Genomic DNA, 20,604 nt, shown 5'->3' on the forward strand with positions numbered 1-20,604 from the left:
TAATACTATATAAAAAAGAATGGAGAAATTAGCTTTAAAAATCACATAAATTGAAACAGGTAGTTTGTGGGAAAGTTTATCTGAAATGGAAGCATAATGTCTTAAGAGCAGTATACAATTGCTTAATGGAATCTACATTAATCATTGAGTTAGAAAGTTTCAATTGCTATTAATTCCATGATAAATAAAAATCTAAGCTCTTTTAAGTCATCTGAGCTAGACACACTTGGAATATGATCAGGGCATAGTGCTTTCAGAGAAGTAAAATCAGGACTTTCAATAGACTTTGGAGGATTCAAAAAAGTCCAGTTTCATTTGGTTTACTAACTTTACTCCAGAGCTATAAGGGAGGAACTTGTAATTCCAACTTTGGCAAATTTATTTAAGAAATATCTTAGTTCAAAATAAGGAACTACAGTTTTACAGGCTATAATTTAGTGGCTACCATAATTTTGACAAAATCAAATGCTTTTCCTTAGTCAGAAAATATTATCCTTATAAAAGAGAGTTAAGATTGGAAGTTATACTTTTTTTCATATAATGTATGTAGTTAAAATTATTTCCTGATTTTTTAAAATATTTTTACAGTCCCAGTGGGTCTTTGTTATCTTGCTTGGAGCAGGTTAAAACATACCTGCTTACTGATGGAACATGCAAGTGTGGCTTGGAATGTCCTCTTATTCTTCCCAAGGTAACAATTTTACAGTAGGTCTCTCAGTATATTTTTCCTCTAGATTTTATGCGTTATTTTTTTCTCATATGGCATGTCACTTTATTTATTCTTCTAATTATATATATTTAAAATATTTACTTAATAAAGCTTAAAGTTTTCTCATATATTTTAGAGTGCTTAAAGGGATATGGAACATGTTTGAACTAAAGTTTATTTTTTCTATAGTTTTCTTAACAAGTAATCTAATAAAAACTGAAAGATGTTAATATATATACTCTTTTAGATATTTCGATTAAAATGATTATGTGCCTTGTCTGTTACAGCCATCAATATTCTCAGTTTAGTTTTTATAGCACAATTTGTTGTACTCCTTTAACTGTTCAAGTCTGCTGTGCTATTTTCAGAGATAATGGTGGCAAATCTAACAGATTTTTCTGAAATCACAGAGCAGAGCTATCTTATAGCCAGAAGGTGAAACTGTTTTTACTAATTGTGCAATAAAAGGAAAAAAAAAAAAAAGATACAGTGTTAATCGCCATTGAAATTTACTATGAAAGTGCAGAGTAGCAGTTTTAGGGTTTATGTGTGTTGTTTGGTTTTTTAAGTGTATTATAATTTTTAATTGTAGTCTGTTAAGCTACTTTCGGGAACTAAAACTTGGAGAGAATCTAAAATATAGCTGTTTTGTTAGGTAGTTATCTGACACAGAAAAAGCAGCTAATTTGCCACTAAAGCTCTGAGTTCAACAGTAGTATTTATTATGATATCTAAAATTACTTTTCTGATATTTAAAAATAAAAGAAAGTTTTATTCATATTTGTAGGCTTGATTGTATCCAAACATTTTACTTCCCAAGAAGGGGATTGGGACGAGTGAGAGGGTGTCCACAGGGAGAAATAATGCCACATATATTCTAAACTAAGATTTTATTCTTTTAAGGTATTTAATTTTGATCCTGGAGCTGCTGTGAAACAGAGAACTGCAGAAGATGTTAAAGCAGATGAAGATGTCACAAAGCTATGCATACATAAAAGGAAAATCATTGCAGTGGCAACACTGCATAAGAGCATGGAAGCCCCTCATCCTTCCCTAGTCCTTACCAGTCCTGGAGGAGGAACAAGTATGTGATATGACTATTCATCGATGAGAATTTTTTTTTCTTTAGAGAGAGAATCCATAAAAGTATTTTTATGGTTCCATTATTTGTTGCACTTCTCACACATAATAAATATTGTCCAAAAAATGTTATACTATATATTTACACCCCATATTAAATAAATTATATGGGGGGGAAGTCTGTGACTGTGTGTGTGTGTGTGTGTGTGTGTGTGTGTGTGTGTGTGAAACACAAATAGTAAATATAATCTTAAGAACAGTCTATAGTCATTGATTTCCTACCTCTCAATTAGTTAACCTCTTAAGTAAACCAGGTAAAATAAAATACCTTCATTAGTACTGATGATGTAACATGATTCAGACAAAATTAAACCTACATATCAGGTACTACCATCAAAAAGTCAATTGTGGGACTATTGAAAAATTAGGAAAGAGCTCAGCCGATATCTCATACCTACCTCCAAAGAGAAACTCCTCAAAATGTATAGAAATGATCATCACAATTAGATTGGGAAGCAGAGAATTAGTTAGGGGCTAAATCCTCGTTCTAAAATTATTCCAAGCCTAAATATTCCATTCTTTTTCTCTTGCTACCCCTATCCTATAAAAATCACACATCAGAAAGTCAAAGGGAAGTACTGCTTTGATTCCATCATGTACTGAGTGTCCAGTTATTCCTTTCACATTAGGGGACTTACAGACATAGAACTCATGTAATCTGGGAAATCTGTGTAAAATTTCTTTGTCCCTCTCCATACCAGAAAAGAAGTCTGATTTTTTTTTCTTTTTCTTTTATGTAGTGTTTGCAGTACCTTATTATAAAATTTGGGTTGAACACACACAATACTACTCACATATTTTATGCATTTCTGAGTTTCTAAACTTTTTCTGTGCCATCTGCTGGCCTTCATGTATTGTCTGCTTAATCTACAAAACTCCTCCCAAATTCCCATTTAATTTTTTATGCCATCTCGTGATATATAAGAACGACAGTGGAAAAAAGTCACAATTTAGAAGAAATAACTGTATTCTGTTTAACCCAAGGGGAAAGAAGACATACGTGTCATAGAGAATTGATTAAATAACAATTGTCCAGCTACTGGAACGAGCAGTCCATACTAGAAATGCTGTTATGTTCTAAAAGTTGAAAGAATGTATAAATCATTGTATAACTGAATGGTCAAAAAAGTTGTTATGGAAGAGTGCTATATGACCCAGCCCTGAAAAGAAAGGAAGATTTTAGGTAAGGTGGAAAGAAAGAATTTCCAGGCAAGAGAAACCGCATGAGCCAAGCTTTGGAGTCAGAAATAAAAAAAGAAGTACTGCTAAGTGGTCAGCCAAAAGAAAAGTTGACCAAGATTGAAATGACCGAATGCATGGGCCCTTTTTAAACCTTTATTTCATAAGTTGTTAGACTTCATAGAAGAGAACTTTTTTTCAATATTTCTGTTTTCATACACTGATAGATATACAAGGTCGTTGTGTGTGTGTGTGGGGGGGTGTTTACTTCTGAAAATTAACAGAAATTTTTGCTTGTCTTTTTTTCCTTTTAACATCAGGTGCAACTCCAATAGTAACTTCACGGGCAGCAACTCCAAGATCAATGAGAACTAAATCACATGAAGGAATTACAAATTCTGTTATGCCAGAATGTAAGAATCCTTTCAAGTTAATGATTGGAACATCTAATACCATGGGAAGGCTTTATGTTCAAGAGCTGACTGGAAGCCAGCAACAAGAACTTCATTCTGCCTATCCTAGGCAGAGATTGGGCAGCAGTGAACATGGTCAGAAATCTCCATATCGTGGCAGTCATGGTGGACTTCCTAGTCCAGCTTCATCAGGATCCCAGATATACGGAGATGGCTCAATCTCTCCTAGGACTGACCCACTTGGAAGCCCTGATGTTTTCACAAGGAGTAATACTGGTTTTCATGGAGCTCCTAACTCTAGCCCTATTCACATGAATAGGACTCCTCTTTCTCCACCCTCAGTAATGCTACATGGTTCTCCTGTACAGTCATCCTGTGCAATGGCTGGAAGGACTAATATACCTCTTTCCCCAACCTTGACTACAAAGAGTCCAGTAATGAAAAAACCAATGTGTAATTTTTCAGCTAATATGGAAATACCACGAGCAATGTTCCACCACAAACCACCCCAAGGCCCACCTCCCCCTCCACCACCTTCTTGTGCTCTTCAGAAAAAGCCATTAACATCAGAAAAAGATCCACTTGGCATTCTTGACCCAATTCCTAGTAAACCAGTAAATCAGAACCCTATTCTCATTAATGCTACCAATTTCCATTCAAATGTCCACTCTCAGGTACCTGTGATGAATGTAAGCATGCCTCCTGCTGTTGTTCCTTTGCCAAGTAATCTCCCTTTGCCAACTGTTAAACCCGGTCACATGAACCATGGCAGTCATGTTCAAAGAGTTCAGCACTCAGCTTCCACCTCCCTGTCTCCTTCACCAGTGACCTCCCCCGTGCATATGATAGGAACTGGAATTGGAAGGATTGAGGCATCACCCCAAAGATCACGTTCATCTTCCACATCATCAGATCATGGGAATTTCATGATGCCCCCAGTAGGACCACAGTCTACTTGCGGTGGCATTAAATGTCCACCCCGGTCACCACGGTCAACAATAGGGTCCCCAAGACCATCAATGCCATCAAGCCCTTCCACCAAGCCTGATGGACTTCATCAGTACAAGGACATCCCCAACCCATTAATTGCTGGAATGAGTAATGTATTAAATGCTCCAAGCAATGCAGCTTTTCCTGCTGCATCTGCTGGAAGTGGACCTTTAAAGAGTCAGCCTGGTTTGCTGGGAATGCCTTTAAATCAGATTTTGAACCAGCACAATGCTGCCTCCTTTCCAGCAAGTAGTTTACTCTCAGCAGCAGCCAAAGCACAGCTAGCAAATCAAAACAAACTTGCTGGTAACAACAATAGCAGCAGTAGCAATTCTGGAGCTGTTGCCAATAGTGGCAACACTGAAGGACATAGCACTTTAAATACCATGTTTCCTCCTACTGCCAACATGCTTCTACCAACAAGTGAAGGGCAAAGTGGCCGAGCAGCACTAAGGGATAAACTGATGTCTCAGCAGAAAGAATCCATGAGGAAAAGGAAGCAGCCGACTACTACTGTGTTGAGTTTGCTTAGACAGTCTCATATGGATAGTCCTGCAGTTCCTAAACCTGGTCCTGACTTGATAAGGAAGCAAAGTCAAGGTTCATTTCCCATCAATTCCATGTCTCAGTTACTGCAATCCATGAGTTGTCAAAGCTCACATGTGAGCAGCAATAGTTCCACTGGTTGTGGGAGCTCCAATCCTGCTTTGCCTTGCTCTGCTAACCAGCTGCATTTCACAGACACCAATATAAACTCCAATGTTCTTCAGAATTCATTGACTCAGAACTTACCTTTAAGAGGGGAAGCCATGCACTGCCAGAATGCAAATACCAACTTCATGCATGGTAGCAGCCCAGGGCCAAATCACCATCTTGCAGGCTTAATTAATCAAATTCAGGCTAGTGGGAATTGTGGAATGCTCAGTCAGCCAGGCATGGCTTTAGGAAATTCTTTACACCCAAACCCACCTCAGTCAAGGATTTCAGCATCATCCACTTCAATGATACCAAACAGCATTGTTAGCAGCTGTAATCAAACAAGTTCTGATGCAGGTATGGTTTCATTTTAAAATGGTACACAATGGTGTACAAGAGTTTTCTACTACTTTTTGACCTATACCTAAACACTTTGTTATAAAAATGAATCTTTACCCATTTCAAAGACATTTCAGTATTTTTATTATTTGTGATTTGACTTCACAGAGAGCTAAATATTTGTTTTAAAAATGCTAGACAAGATACCATGTTAATAATAATAATAAAAATATTAATAACTTTTGTGATACTCTAAAGTTTACAAAATGTTTTACATACCTTATCCCATTAGAGTTTGATGATAACTCTATATTGGTCAGGGTTTGGGTTGATTTTATTGTTTTTTTTTTTCTTTTTAAGTAATCTGTATTGATTTTACATAAGTTCCAAATTGCTAAAATTCAAAAGAAACAAGTAAGGCAAGGCTTTCTATTACTTCATTTTATTCATCCTAATATAAAAATCTCCTTCACTAACAGAGAGTGATTTTTCAGATAATTTTAATTCATCCTGAAAAATTCAGAGAGGGAAATAGCTTTATATTTCTGATGATGCTAACCAAAAGTAGATATATAAATAAATGAATACAAAAGATGATGAGAGGCTGTAGAAATTCCTTATCTTTTTCTTATGCTAGTTTACCATCCTTTATCCTCACTTTTCTCAGAAAACTTGCAGAGCATATTGGCTACTCATGTTATTTTGAAATGAAAAAACTTCATGGTTTCCATTACAATGAAAAAGAAATAATGGGAAAGACTTAATTTTTTTTAAAGTAGACATCATACTTAGTAGAACAAAAATAAATATCGGTAATGAATCAAGATTTTGTTTTTGCAGTGCAGTCTTAAAAAGGAATGATATAAATGATCACTGTTAACTATTTAAATTAAAGATAAAATCAACCCAAGAAATCAATGAATTCATGCAAACCTCTTAAAGCCTTAAAAATGTTGTAAAGAAGCAAAATTAATAACAAGGATATTCAAGATTTATATAGGCAGGATATCTAAGATATGCTTGTGTATATATACATGTACACTTACAAACATACACACACACACACACATATTCACCCAGAGTCTTTTTATGCTTTTTATTTTATAGTATAATCACTGAATCATCTACAAGACAACTTGCCATTTCACTGTTATTTTCTCTTACTATTTTTACTTCTCAGGTTTTATATTTAATTGATATTTTATTGAACTGATTTTCCTCATTGCAAAAACAAAACAATGGTTTTAGATAAACAACTGTATACGGAAATCAATGATGCTATTATTATTTTGAAAAATATGTATATATGTATTTATATTTACATTTCACCATTTTGGAAAAAGTGTCATCAGTTACTTATATTTGTTGTTACGGTTGAAATTAGTTGTTTTTTCCCCTGGTATTGCAAGATATACCACCTTCCATTGCACTCAACTATATAATTTGTTGTTGTACAGATTTTACAAGATCTGTTCAATTTCCTCTTGTGTTTAGCTCAAGTAGAATATAAGATTCAGGAAATATCTAAACATATAATAATCAATTTTATATTCTTGGTGTCTAGTAGCACGTGAAATTTAGTCTTTGATGAGTTACAGTATGAAAACCCCTAAAGGGGATTTTGTCTAAGGGTCATATCCTTTTGTAGATAATTCTGCAATAGAGCTACACAAGTGAAAAATTAGCCCTATACATGTAATATAGGCTGCAGTTACATAAAGTCATTGACTCCAATTAACTATACAGATAAACTAAACATACATTTCATTATTTATATCTGCATTGGTTAGTTCTTTGGGAGCACTAATTTTTTTTTACTTTATCATTTCACCTTCTTTGTTTTTGTGTACTTTTGTTAATCCTTCATTATTTTGGTTTCTTTAATATATAAAACCATTTTTATATGTAGTTTTTTGTTGCATCTATCTCCTTTTTTTGTTTCTTATTTGAACTTTTTCTGAAAAATATCTGACATAAGTAGTGATTCACACAAGGTGTCAAACCACACATTAAAAATCAATAAATAAAAGAAATTTTTTTAGTTCAGGAATAAGCAAAAAACACAAAAATAAAAATTACATTATTCAAAGCAAATGTCAATGAGCAGAAAGCATTTTTTTATTATATCGTTAATAGATTTTAAAAATAAACCTAGTAAACTGACTGATTAATTATTTGTGGACCTAAAGTAGATAATATTATGAAAGTAAATATATTTAATTAATAACAGTTTTTTTAAACAAGCCATATTTGATAAAGATTTCATATGTCTTTTCATTTATAGTAAAGCTCATTGTGCCTGCTTAAAATGCGTTGTTGTACATAATTAGCTTAAGCACACATATAAATGTGTGCTAGGCTGAATTCTAAAAACACCAAAAGAGTTAGTATTACAGTTCATAGGATCGAGATTTACATCTAGAAGGAGCTTTAGTGGCTAGCTGGTCCAAGTCCTCATGTTATAGATGGGGAAACTGAGAACTAGAGATTTGAATTGGCTTGGCCAGGGTCTTGCAGTTAGGCACAATTCGTATTTGAAGCCAGGGCCTCCACTCCAAATCCAGCACTAGACTGACTAAATAAAATCATTTAGAAGCATTTGTTAAGCAATTAATAAATACAAAGAAAGATTAAAATCACCCTACCCTCAACTGAGTTTGTGTTTTGTTGGAGGAGGTTGCATGTAAATAACTAGGCATATGCAAAATATATACAGAGTGGATAGGAGGCAGTGTCAGGGAGAAGCATTGACACCAGCAGAACAGGCCTCTGCGGGAGGCAGCCTTTGACCTGAAACTTGAGGCCTACTTTTCAGCTTCTAGCAAACTGCCAGACTTGGGCCATTCATCCCTGACCTATGATGTTATAGTTAACATTGATTGGAAAGGGAGTTTGGGGGTAAGATCAATAATAGTTATACTATAGCATATATACATATAAACATATATATGTGGTATGTCTTTATATATACTAAAACTTCTAGAAATTGACCACTTGTCCATCCATCATTGTGTGTGGGTGGATTATTTATCACTGGCCCATGGCACCTAAGTGAAGGGTGACGTGTAAGGTGCCCCTTGAATGATGTGATTCTGCAGATGGTAAAAGAAAAATCGTTCATGCCAAGTAAATATAAAAGCTTTAAAAGATTCTGGGGGGCGGGGAGGAGGGGGAGGGAGAGGAGGGCTGGGAAACTGGTCCAATCTCAGTCTTTAAGGACACTAACTAGGTTCCATTAAGTAATTTAATTTATGTTAACTAGACTCACAATCTAGTACTTTTTCTATACACTACATTATTGACTTTCATAAACTAGTAAAGACTTGGGATCTGAATAATCTCGGGACAGAGAGCTCTGGAGAAAATACATACTTAGGGAGTTAGAGACTCTATCCTCCCTTTCTCTGTGGGTGATTTATTCTATGGACTTCATTTGTTTTAGTTATCACCACTGTGGGAATCGTTCTCAAAATTACACATCTCCAGACTCAGTCTTTTCTCCCATTTCAGGCCTCTCTTTTCAAAGGCCATGATGATAAACCTCAAGGCCTTTTGTGGCTCTGAATTTCATTCTATCCTTAGTCTCACTTCTTTATTGTTAGGAAAAAGTGAAAAGAAAGCAATATTCATATTTGACTTTAATGTTCTTAATTCATTCACTTTCACAATACCTCCATGAGGGAGAAGGAGATTAGTTAACTGTCTATTTTTTTTTCTCAGATAAGGAGACAAAGACACAGAGGGATTAAATAAGAGTTTGGGGGTAAGCTTGCTGACCTTAGTTTAGCTTCTATTAAAGAAAGACCATAACTTTACATAGTGATAACTTTTTATTTATTCACATCTAGATTTTGTTCAATGAAAAGAAAAGTTATTAAACCAACTGGGATTTATTGATTAATAATTACTGCTGGAAATATTTGCACTCCCACCAAACAGTACCTGTAGTTTATCCCTTATCTGAGTTAAGAATTACACCTCATTCTTTAATCAAATACTGAAACTACATTTAATTGTATGGATTTAAGCTATTCTTCCTTTACCCTGGGGCAAAACTTTTTTTTTTCAGTTGTTGATATTTTACTCCAACAGTCAAATTGGTGCCCTGAATTAATATAAAATTTATTTCAGTCACATGTCAGTTTTAAGGATCCTAAAATGATACTAATTTCTTATTTCCCATACATCTTTCTACTGTGCTTAAATATGTTTATATTTGATCCTAACATTGTCATTAGGGAAATTTTTATGTAATGTATACTTGTAAGATAAAATCGATCGTGTTATTTTAATCTATTCTACCTTAAATATCCTCTAGACAATTTTAGAGTTACTGAAGCAAACAATGGGCAGTGCCAAAAGTTTTTAATTTCAGTAGTTTTGGGGTGTAAGGGTTTTCCTATGATTGTCACACGCTCTAAAAGACGCTAAGATCAGCAGCCAGAAAAATCAGATTTCTTGCTCATTTGTGTCACAACTAAAACAGTAACCTGACTGAGAAAAATCAGACTCTTTCTGGGAATCAGGTTTCTTTATTTCTGGTCTCCTTTATCTCCTTTTCTTTGCCTCTTCCATTCATCTATTTTCCTAAACATCGTAGACCTTAGTTCTTTTTCTAGAAATAAGCTAGCCATCTTTTTAATGATCTACAAAAGGCATTATCATATTAAGTATGTTTTTTAAAGGAACTACCAAAGTAATTAGGGCAGCAAGATGTTACAGAGGATAGAGTGCTGCACCTGAAGTCAGAAAGACTCATCTTCCTCAGTTCAAATCTGGTCTTAGACACTTTCTAGCCATGTGACCCTGGCAAAGTCACTTAGCCTTGTTTGCTTTAGTTTCTTCATCTATAAAAATGAAATGGAGAAGGAAATGGCAAAACTACCCCAGTATTTTTACCAAGTAAACCCCAAATGGGGTCTGGAAGAGTCGGATCTGATTGAAACAACTAAACCTGTAAGTATAGCCTATTTTAAGAGCAGCATTTTAAAAACCCTCTTTATTAAATCAAAAAAATTAAAGTGATTATAGACACAATAGTTAGTCTTTAAATGCTGAGTTGAGGGTGTATTTCTTGGTTTGCCTATAAGTTACTAATTGATTAACACAGAGCTTGGAGTCAGAGAATGTTAGAAGCAGACATAAATTCCAAAGAAGGAACAAAATTATTCATAAAATTACATTTATTTTACTTTTCAGGCATATATTAATATATGAAAAGGATTATGCTTTTTAGTTTGATCCATTTAAATTAAATGTAATTATTAAGTTAATTAAATTTTAAATAAAAGGATTAACATTCCTGTTTTAATAGGTGATTAAAAGAGAAACCTAAAAGTTTCCTGCTGTCCTTTTCCAGAATATATTGTGATATAATTCCTAAGTTTGACATTTAATACTGTCTGACCTAGGAGAAATCACTTTGTAGTTATCCCTTCCACATTTCAACTTTTCCCATTGCAGTTTTGATATATCACAGGTTGACATAAGAAATTAAGTGGAAATTCTTTGGGACTTTTGTGGCATCTGCAGATAACTCAGAAATGTGTAAAATATATAGTACTATATATTATAACCTCAAATTTTACAATAAGGCATTATAAACACCCTATGAAAGAAAAAGAAAAAATTCAGACTTCTGCTCTAGTAGAGAGAGGGGGCCAAAAAATTTTTACAGATCTTTCAGTTTATGGGGAACACTGCACCCCTACTCCTCACAATGTGAAAGGGATAACTGTACTCCTATGAATCTGTTTTCTTTTCTGTATAATAAAAGAATTGAACTAGATGACACTAAATCTTCCAAATCTAAATCTGTGATCCTATGAAATCACATGAAGCCTTATTAAATGCCCTAATTTAATCATTTCTTAAAACTTAACCATGTAGTTGGTGACATTTGGTAGTGGATCTTTTTTCACTTTATGACAATTTGATGCAGTAAAAAGAATACTGATTTGAAGTGAGAGGATCTAGTTTTGAATCCTGACTCTATGACTGTAAGTCAATCCTTTAACTTCATTGGGCCTCAGTGTCATTATATGTACATTGGCTGACATAGAGTAGAACTCTAAAAAATACTTGTTGGTTGGTTGATTGATCATAAAGTAAAGTAGTTGAATTAGAAGGTCTCTGAGATGTTTTCCCTTCCTAAATATATAAGCTTAGGAAACTGTCTCCCAAAGCCCGCATTTACCATTTGTTAAGTAGCATGTTGCTGCTGGCTTATACAAAATATTATTGTAAAATTTTCTTTTCTGAAGACTTATTTCAATAAATTAACCAACATTTATTAAATATCCACCATGCCAGGAGCTATGTGTAGTGCTTCAGTTGAAAAAGGAGAAAATAGATAGTCCTGCCCTCAAGAAGCTAAAGTCTAATGGGAAAAGTGACATACAAAAAGATGTCAATCCAAGTGAGGCTATCTATATAATTGCTGTATAGGACAATACAAGTTTCCTGCTGTCCTTTTCCAGAATATATTGTGATATAATTCCTAAGTTTGACATTTAATACTGCCTGACCTAGGAGAAATCACTTTGTAGTTATCCCTTCCACATTTCAACTTTTCCCGTTGCAGTTTTGATATATCACAGGTTGACATAAGAAATTAAGTGGAAATTCTTTGGGACTTTTGTGGCATCTGCAGATAACTCAGAAATGTGTAAAATATATAGTACTATATATTATAACCTCAAATTTTACAATAAGGCATTATAAACACCCTATGAAAGAACAGCACAGGAGCAGCTAGGTAGCTCAGTGGATAGAGCACCAGCCCTGAAGCCAGGAGGACCTGAGCTCAAAACTAGTCTCAGACACTTCCTAGCTGTGTGACCCTGAGCAAGTCACTTAACCCCAACTTCCTCAGGAAAAAACAAATAAATAACAGCACAATTAAAACCCATACTTATTTTTTCATTATAGCTTTTTTATTGACAGAACATATGCATGGGTAATTTTTGCAACATTGACCTTGCACTCAATTCTGTTCCAGTTTTTCCTCTCCCTCCTTCCACCCCTTTCCCTTGATGGCAGGCAGTCTCATACATGTTAAACATGTTAAAGAATATCTTAGATGCAATATATGTCTGCAGATCTGTACAGTTATCTTGTTGCACAAGAAAAATTGGATTCAGAAGGTAAAAATTACCTGGGAAGAAAAACAAAAATGCAAGTAGTCCACATTCATTTCCCAGGTTCCTTCTCTGAGTATAGCCGATTCTGTCTATCATTGATCAATTGGAACTGAGTTGGAGCTTCTCATTGTCAATGATATCCACTTCCATCAGAATACATCCTCATACAGTATTGTTAAAAACCCATAAATATAACATAGATACGATAACTATGAGTTAAAGGTGGATTTCTTTGCCTATAGATTACTAATTGATTGATAGAGTTTGAGGTCAGAGGAAGTTAAATAGAAAAGGGATATAACTTCCACTGGAAGAACAGTCACAAGATTTATGCAAATTCCATCAAAAAAATTTATTAAGTTCCTTGCATACATGAGGTACTATGCTAAGCACTGGGGACACAAAGAAGCAAAAGACAGTCCATGCTCTCAAACTTATAATCTAATAAGGGATACAACCTGAATACATATGTCAAATATGAAGATAGAATTTTATAGAGGTTATATAAATACATAGATGTAGACTATCTAAATATATATATATACATATATATATGGAAAAACCTATTAGGATACATAGGACATATAAATATGTATAGATATAGGTATATAAAAAATACAGGATAAATAGAAAAAATTAACAGGAAAGACACTGAAATTACACTTAGCAGTTAGAACCCTGAGCGGAGGGGAAATTCGAAAATACTCTCCCTCCTTTGCTCCAACTACTGATCTCTGGCTTCCCTTATGTGTCCAGTTAAAATCTTAGCTTTTCCAACTCCTAAGTTTTTTAATTAATTTACATCAAGTAAATAGCAGCATCTCTAAAGATTAGATAATAAATAAAAAAAGTTTTCTAAAGCATAGTCTGAAAAGACAAAAATCTTAGCTACACCAGACCATGATCTTTAAAAAAAAAAAAATTGTAACATCACATTAAGATGTTCAAAAAGAAATAGTCTCTCCAGAAAGTGGCAGTTCAAAATAAATTAAATGAAAAAATACCCAACCACTAATTGTATGTAGTTATTAAAATTCATTCTAATTTAATACATTTTTTGTTAAACTGATGGTAATGATGAATAAGTGGTTTTAGGAACTCACAAGTGGATGACTCACCAGTTGAACTTAAATCTGTGTTTTGTTTTGAGCTTTGTAAAACATTCTCTTAAAACCCAGATTTTTCTCTTTTATGATTTTCTAACCATTCATTTTCCTGGCTTTACAGGAGAGTTAAATGTCATTTTCTCCAGCACTGATAAGAAATTCAGATAAGCCAATTATTAGCAATAAAACCTCTTTTGTCACCACTATTTTTTTTTTTTACTTTTTTTACTGAGGCACTTGGGATTAAGAGACTTGCCCAGAGTCACAGAGCTAGGAAGTGTTAAGTATCTAAGACCACATTTGAACTCAGGTCCTCCTGATTTCAGGAGGCTGAGTAAGCTTTATTAAAGTTATGAAATCACAAAAGATAGGAATGAGACTTCCTTAGTGATTTATAATGATAGTGGGTTGGATCAGCTCTGGACCATCCAAGTCAGCTATAATACAGAATTTTTCACTTAAAATTTTGAAAAACAAATTTATTTTCATGTAAAATTCACATAAAGAAAATTGATTACAAAAATTTATTCTAATCAGCCTGTCAAAAAAGTATTAAGTACTTACTATTGTACCATGAGGAGGTTGAGGGGGGGAAGAGGAACCATGTAAATAAGTGGGGAATGGGAGGAAAGATGTCTGGCACCAAGAACACCTCTTGTAGAATGTCCCTAGGGAAGCCATGATGCAAGGCTAAAGAACCAGGACTTTCCAGCCAACTACTGCGAAGTCATGGAATACTGTGTTTGAGGAACTACTAATGTTAATTATATTGTAGAATATTCAATTGTAGACAGAAATAAGGTACAAGAAGGGCAGAAGGGTAGAAAGGCCTGTGAAGGGCCCTTTTTTTATTTGCAAGATAATTGGAATTAAATGATTTTGCCTACTCTCATACAGCTAGGAAGTGTTAAGTGTCTAAGGCCCAATTTGAACTCAGGTCCTCTTGACTCCAGGGCCGCAGTTCTATGCACTGTGCCATTGAATTGCCCTTAGTGAAGGGCTTTTTGAAAGCCGAATAAGATTTTATATATAATTCTGGGAGTAATGGAAGAGCCACAGAAACATTTAATACAGGAGTAACATGGTCAGACCTGTGGAAAAATCACTTTGACTGCTGCTTAGAAACTGGACTGGATTGAAGAGAGTCCAGAGGAAGGGAGACCAATCAGAAGGTGACTGCAGTAGATTAGGTGATGACAAGCATGCAACAGGCAGGATGGAGAGATGTATGTAAGGAAAAACGAAACATGGTGTCAGAGGACTAGAATGAGGAATCAAGGAGGACTCCTGTTGGGGTTACAAAAGGGTTTTGGAGGAAAGAGAGTGAATTCTGCTGTTTTAGATATGCTGAGATTCTGTGACCTCATTAGAGATGTAAAACAGGGAGTCAGAAGGGCTTAAATCTTTAGATCTAGATAAGTAGATAGGAGAACCATCTGCTTAAAATTAATAATTTAAGCCAGGGGAACTAATGAGATCACCAAGTGAAGTTCTAAAAAAGGAGAGAGCCCACATGTGAACCTTGCAGTGCGCCCAAAGTTAGAGCATGGTACCTAGAGGAAAATTCAGAAAATAAGCAGAGGAATAGCAGCTAGATATATAGGAGAAGAACCCGAAGAAAGCAGTTTGATGAAAACTTCAAGATCATCATTGGCACAAGCTGAGGATGAAAATTGAGCTATTGATTGCCTCCTGTTGTTCAATCATTTTTTCCTTAGTGTCTAACTCTTTGGAACCCCATTTAGGGGTTTTCTTGGCAAAGAAAACCTTTAATATTTCCTTCTCCAGCTGATTTTACAGATAAGGAACTGAGACAAACTAAGGAAATTGAGTCTTCTGGACTCCAAACCCAGCACACTCTCCACTGTGCCACCTAGCTGCCTAAGAACTAGTCATTTTTAATTATCCATAGTCAAATAAAGTCTATTCTTGAAATTAAATTACTGGTTTAAGATAGTGGTTTCAACTTCTCTCAAATTTTTCCAAGAATCACAATGGATTGTTTTGTATTTCATCTCCAATTATTTTGCCTGTTTAGCAGCTATAAAAATTTTCCCTGGTTATATGTAGTATATTACAATAGGCCACAGAGCTAGTCTTTCCAATATCTTAAATTATATCATAACCTGAGGATCCATTATATTTTATTTTAAAAGTATTATTTTATTTATTTATTATTATTATTATTAAAAATTAGCAAATGTATGTAATTATACAACACCATGCAACCAAGAGTTGGAAGGGATATCTGTGCCATCACGTTTGTGCCATCTAGTCCAAACTCTGGGGGCTCAAATTGTGTCCAAAAAGGATGTATATAATCAAGTAGTCATCTAATCCTTTAGTGAAGACTTTCAAAAAGGGGAAACCTGTGGTGTCCTGAGGCAACTTTTTTTCACAGTTGAACAACTCAAGTGAACAAGGTTTAAAAGTTTCTCCTAATAAGAAGCCCGTGTGAACTTCTTTGCATCTCCCACTCATTGTTTCTTTGGGACAAACAGAATATGTCTAATTCCTCCTCTCCATGGCAGCCCTTCAAATGAATGATTATCCTTCATATCCATTGGCAGTAACTTAAGTATTATAAAGGTGAAGCTATTGTGGTTGTGATTCAGTCACTTGTCACTCATGTCCAGTCAGGTCTTTCTGACCCTCCTTGGGTCTTTCTTTCTTGGCAAAGATGCTGGAGTGGTTTGCCATTTCCTTCTCCAAATAAAGAAACTGAGGCAAGCAGGATATGACTTGCCCAGCATAACACAGCTATTAAATGTCTCAGAACAGATTTGAATTCAGGTCTTCTTGACAGTGCTCTATCCACTGTGCTGCCTGGCTACCCCTACAGTCATGGATAAGAAAATAATTTTAAGTAATGGAAGTGGCCAAATCAAAGATAAATAAAACATGTATGCAGACTAGTATAAATTACTTTCAATTAGACGATGAAACTTTTTAAAAGATTAATTATCTTAACAAGTATTTCCATAAATGGTACTAAGAAATATATTTGTCTTCCTTATCTTTACTTTTTATTGAAAGAGTAGTATATAGAGTAATAAATCACTGTACCCATTATTTAATGACTGTAGGTAATCCACTAAATGAGCAGGTGAGATATGTAAATATTTTAAAACTTATGACATTCACATCAGTGAATATAAGACAGAAGTCTGCCACAGAGATTAATTTCCCCTAATCTTATTGCTTTACTAGTTTTGGCTGGAAAACTTTCTAAGTAATATGAAAAAATTGCTTCTCCCTGGAATCCTAAATATGGTGGTTTGTTGGTGTCAAAAGATGAATAAAATAACCTTTGTGAAAAATCTTCATAGATAAAACTTTATCCAAATACTTAAGTTATTGTGGGGATTTTTTAACTTTAAAATAAAGGCACTGTGTAAATTTAAAAATTATTTTAGAGCATATAAAAATAACTGCCAATAAATGATTTTTATTGCCTCATTTTAAAAGGTGATTTCCAAATACAGTATTGGGAAATGCATATTTATTAAAGACATAGTAGACTTTAATGTACAATAAAATGTTTTAAATATTTATTCTTTAATAATAAGACAAAACTAATGTTTAAGGAACTCTATACACATGCCAGCATTCAATGGTTCTCTGAAATATGCCCAGTGTGACTAGAATTACTTGATTTAATCATTCAGAAATGTGTACATATGTGTAGAAAAGATTATTTTCCTTTTTTTAAGTCATCTACTTTGTATTTAAAAAAAAAAACTCATTATGACTTGTGAATTTAATGTCTTTCCCTGTCTTGTTTTCTCTAGAATCCTTTTGTTAAAACACTTTGGGTATCCCTGTTATTTGCCACTGTTTCCTAAGTACTTGAACAAATATATATATATATACATATATATATATGGGGGGAGAGAGAGAGAGAGAGAAAGGGAGAGCGTGTGTCCATTTTTATTGACCTTTTAAGATACAACAAATATATTAATGGGTTTACATATGTATTAATATTGGCTCAACCTTATTCTTCTTTTGAAAATAGCTGTTTTAATGAAGTAACCAAACAATATAATTCAAAAATACTGAGATTTAGGCTACAATTCAATGAAAAAATAAACTTATTTAAAACAAACACATAATAGTAATAAATTATATATCTGTGACATTTATATTATGGAAAATACAAGCAGGGCTTTTATGGATGACTCTAGAAGATTAATACAACATGTTTTAGTGTAATGCTTATGAAATTATATTTATAATTATTCAAAGCAACTTTTCAGTTTAAAATATGAAGTCACTGGCATTACTTTAATTACCTATATAATTAATCAATAAGTATTTATTAAAATAAGAAAGGATATATAGTTAAACCCCATTAAATCTGAGTTTTTAAGGTAAGCCAGTTTGAATTAGTGAAAAATATCATTTTGTCAGCCCAATTTTCCTAAAAAATATTTTTAGCAATAATCTAATTAAATAAATGGAAAAAATCAGGAGACAGAAGTTTGAAATAATTTATTTGAAATTATTTTAGCACCTAAAGAATGTTAGAAAAAATGTGCTATTTTCTGATTCACAATATCAGATGCATGAACCTTTCCTACCTAACTAAAACTTTCCTACTAATTAATAAAAATTTAAGATGGGATGTGGCTGCAGGGGGCATAAGATAGGCATTTTGTAACAAAATCAAAGGGGAAAAAATGCATATTAAAATTTTGTGAGACATTCTTCTTTCTTTCATACTCTTTTTAGTGTCAAAGTTGAATAACAAATGCACAGCCTGTATCTATCAGATAAACTACTTAGCTGTTGCTGGGAGGGGAGGAAAAAAAAAAAAAAACCTGTTCTGATGTATTCGTGAAGAAATTAAGTCATATTATATCCAAATAGACATGGTAACTTAGACTGCTAACAAAATTCTACCTTTTCATAAAATTTGCTTTAAGTTAGCAATCCATTTCTTAATGTGAAAAGTCCTTTAAGACTTGTCCTTTGAATAGGTTCAAAAAGCAAAAGTAACCTTATTGTCATCATTACAGAGTTCACATTGATGAGATTATGCTACTCTGGATTATAAGAGACGGTTCTCATTCATAACCGTTATGGTGCCTTCTCCTTTAATAGTCATAACTAATTTTGGTTGGTTTTGTATTTTAGGAGGTTCAGGACCGTCATCGTCCATAGCCATAGCTGGCACCAACCAACCCGCCATCACAAAGACAACATCTGTTCTTCAGGACGGTGTGATAGTTACTACTGCCGCAGGAACCCCACTGCAGAGTCAGCTGCCCATTGGGAGCGATTTTCCTTTTGTTGGCCAGGAGCATGCACTTCATTTTCCACAAAACAGCCCTTCAAACAACAATCTTCCACACCCTTTGAACCCCAGCCTCCTCAGTTCTCTACCTATCTCTCTTCCAGTGAATCAGCAGCATCTCCTAAACCAGAATCTATTAAATATCCTGCAGCCTTCAGCTGGAGAAGGCAAGTCTGAGGTCAACCTCAACCCTTTAGGTTTTCTCAACCCGAATGTAAACGCTGCTTTAGCTTTTCTCTCCGCTGACGTGGACGGGCAGGTATTGCAACCTGTTCATTTTCAGCTCTTAGCCGCCCTGCTTCAAAACCAAGCCCAAGCAGCTGCCATGCTTCCCCTGCCATCTTTCAATTTGACCATCTCAGATCTGTTGCAACAGCAAAATAACCCTTTACCCTCATTAACCCAGATGACAACCCCACCAGACCATTTGCCAAGCAGTCAGTCAGACAGCAACAGAGCTGAGACCCTTTTAACCAACCCCCTGGGGAACCCTTTACCAAGCTTTTCAGGCAGTGACACTACTTCTAACCCCCTGCTCCTCCCTGCTGTCACTGGGGCCTCAGGATTAATGGCCTTGAATCCCCAGCTGTTGGGAGGTGTCCTGAACTCGGCATCGGGCAACACTGCTAATCATCCAGAGGTTTCCATAGCAACCTCCTCCCAGGCAACCACTACCACAACCACTACATCATCAGCAGTGGCAGCACTGACTGTCTCAACACTTGGTGGGACAGCAGTGGTGTCAATGGCAGAAACATTGCTGAACATATCTAATAATGCTGGGAATACACCTGGTCCAACTAAACTCAACAGTAACTCTGTGGTGCCACAGCTACTTAACCCTCTACTGGGGACGGGTCTGCTTGGTAAGTTAAATGTTTTCACAGATTTTTACAAAAGACATTTTTTTAATTCTAATTTCTCCTTTTTAAAAACTCCATTTTGTCACACCTAGTGTAAGTCATGCTTTTGTTTTGTCACAGATAGCTTACAGACTAAAAACTAAAACACACAAGTGTAACCAAACACATTTTAAAATTACTTTTTTCCCCTCCCTAATTCCAGCAATATTTAAATATCATTTTTGAATTTGTTTTGTTTTGTCTAATAATTTTGATACCACCTAAATATAAACCTACCATGAATCAATAGTCAGATAACTATTATTTTCAAATACTAAAACACAGGTGCGTTTTAACAGTCTTTGATTTTACTTGTATTTATTGTGGCATCACAGGGTTAGTACGAGTCCTGCATTTTAAACTGGAATAGTTCAAAGGCATCTCTCCCAAAGGAACATAAAATAAATAAAAATTAAGTGTACAACCTGCAAAATCACATATAAAGCACCCAAATTACAAACTTGCACAAGTTCAAGGTAACTAACTGCCTCAATAGATGCTGCCACTAGCTTTCTTCAGATATTTTTCTTTTCCATGTCTTTCTTATGTTTTTTCAATGATTCATGTAGATACATCCCTCCAGAAACCAAAAGAAGTATTAGTTAGCAGTTTCAGATTTGTAGACAAACAATTTACATTTAATCATAATTCCATTTTTGACATTGAAATCAGAATCATTGAGTCTACTT

General features: G+C 34.5%; 1 protein-coding gene across 3 annotated transcripts in view; it reads left to right on the top strand.

The window, feature by feature from the left end:
• The window catches only part of MBD5 (methyl-CpG binding domain protein 5), a 132,931-nt gene that overhangs the window by 73,098 nt on the left and 39,229 nt on the right, over nucleotides 1-20,604 (top strand). For 2 of the 3 annotated variants that reach the window (XM_051985836.1, XM_051985835.1), the window contains 4 exons: nucleotides 589-691; nucleotides 1,613-1,793; nucleotides 3,349-5,484; nucleotides 18,854-19,879. In XM_051985836.1, the coding sequence (XP_051841796.1) occupies nucleotides 589-691; nucleotides 1,613-1,793; nucleotides 3,349-5,484; nucleotides 18,854-19,879 (3,446 nt within the window). The remainder of the gene's footprint in view (nucleotides 1-588; nucleotides 692-1,612; nucleotides 1,794-3,348; nucleotides 5,485-18,853; nucleotides 19,880-20,604) is intronic. The other variant, XM_051985837.1, reaches the window with a different exon arrangement.

Source organism: Antechinus flavipes, chromosome 3, assembly GCF_016432865.1.
Source record: "Antechinus flavipes isolate AdamAnt ecotype Samford, QLD, Australia chromosome 3, AdamAnt_v2, whole genome shotgun sequence".
NCBI classification, from domain to species: Eukaryota; Metazoa; Chordata; class Mammalia; order Dasyuromorphia; family Dasyuridae; genus Antechinus; species Antechinus flavipes.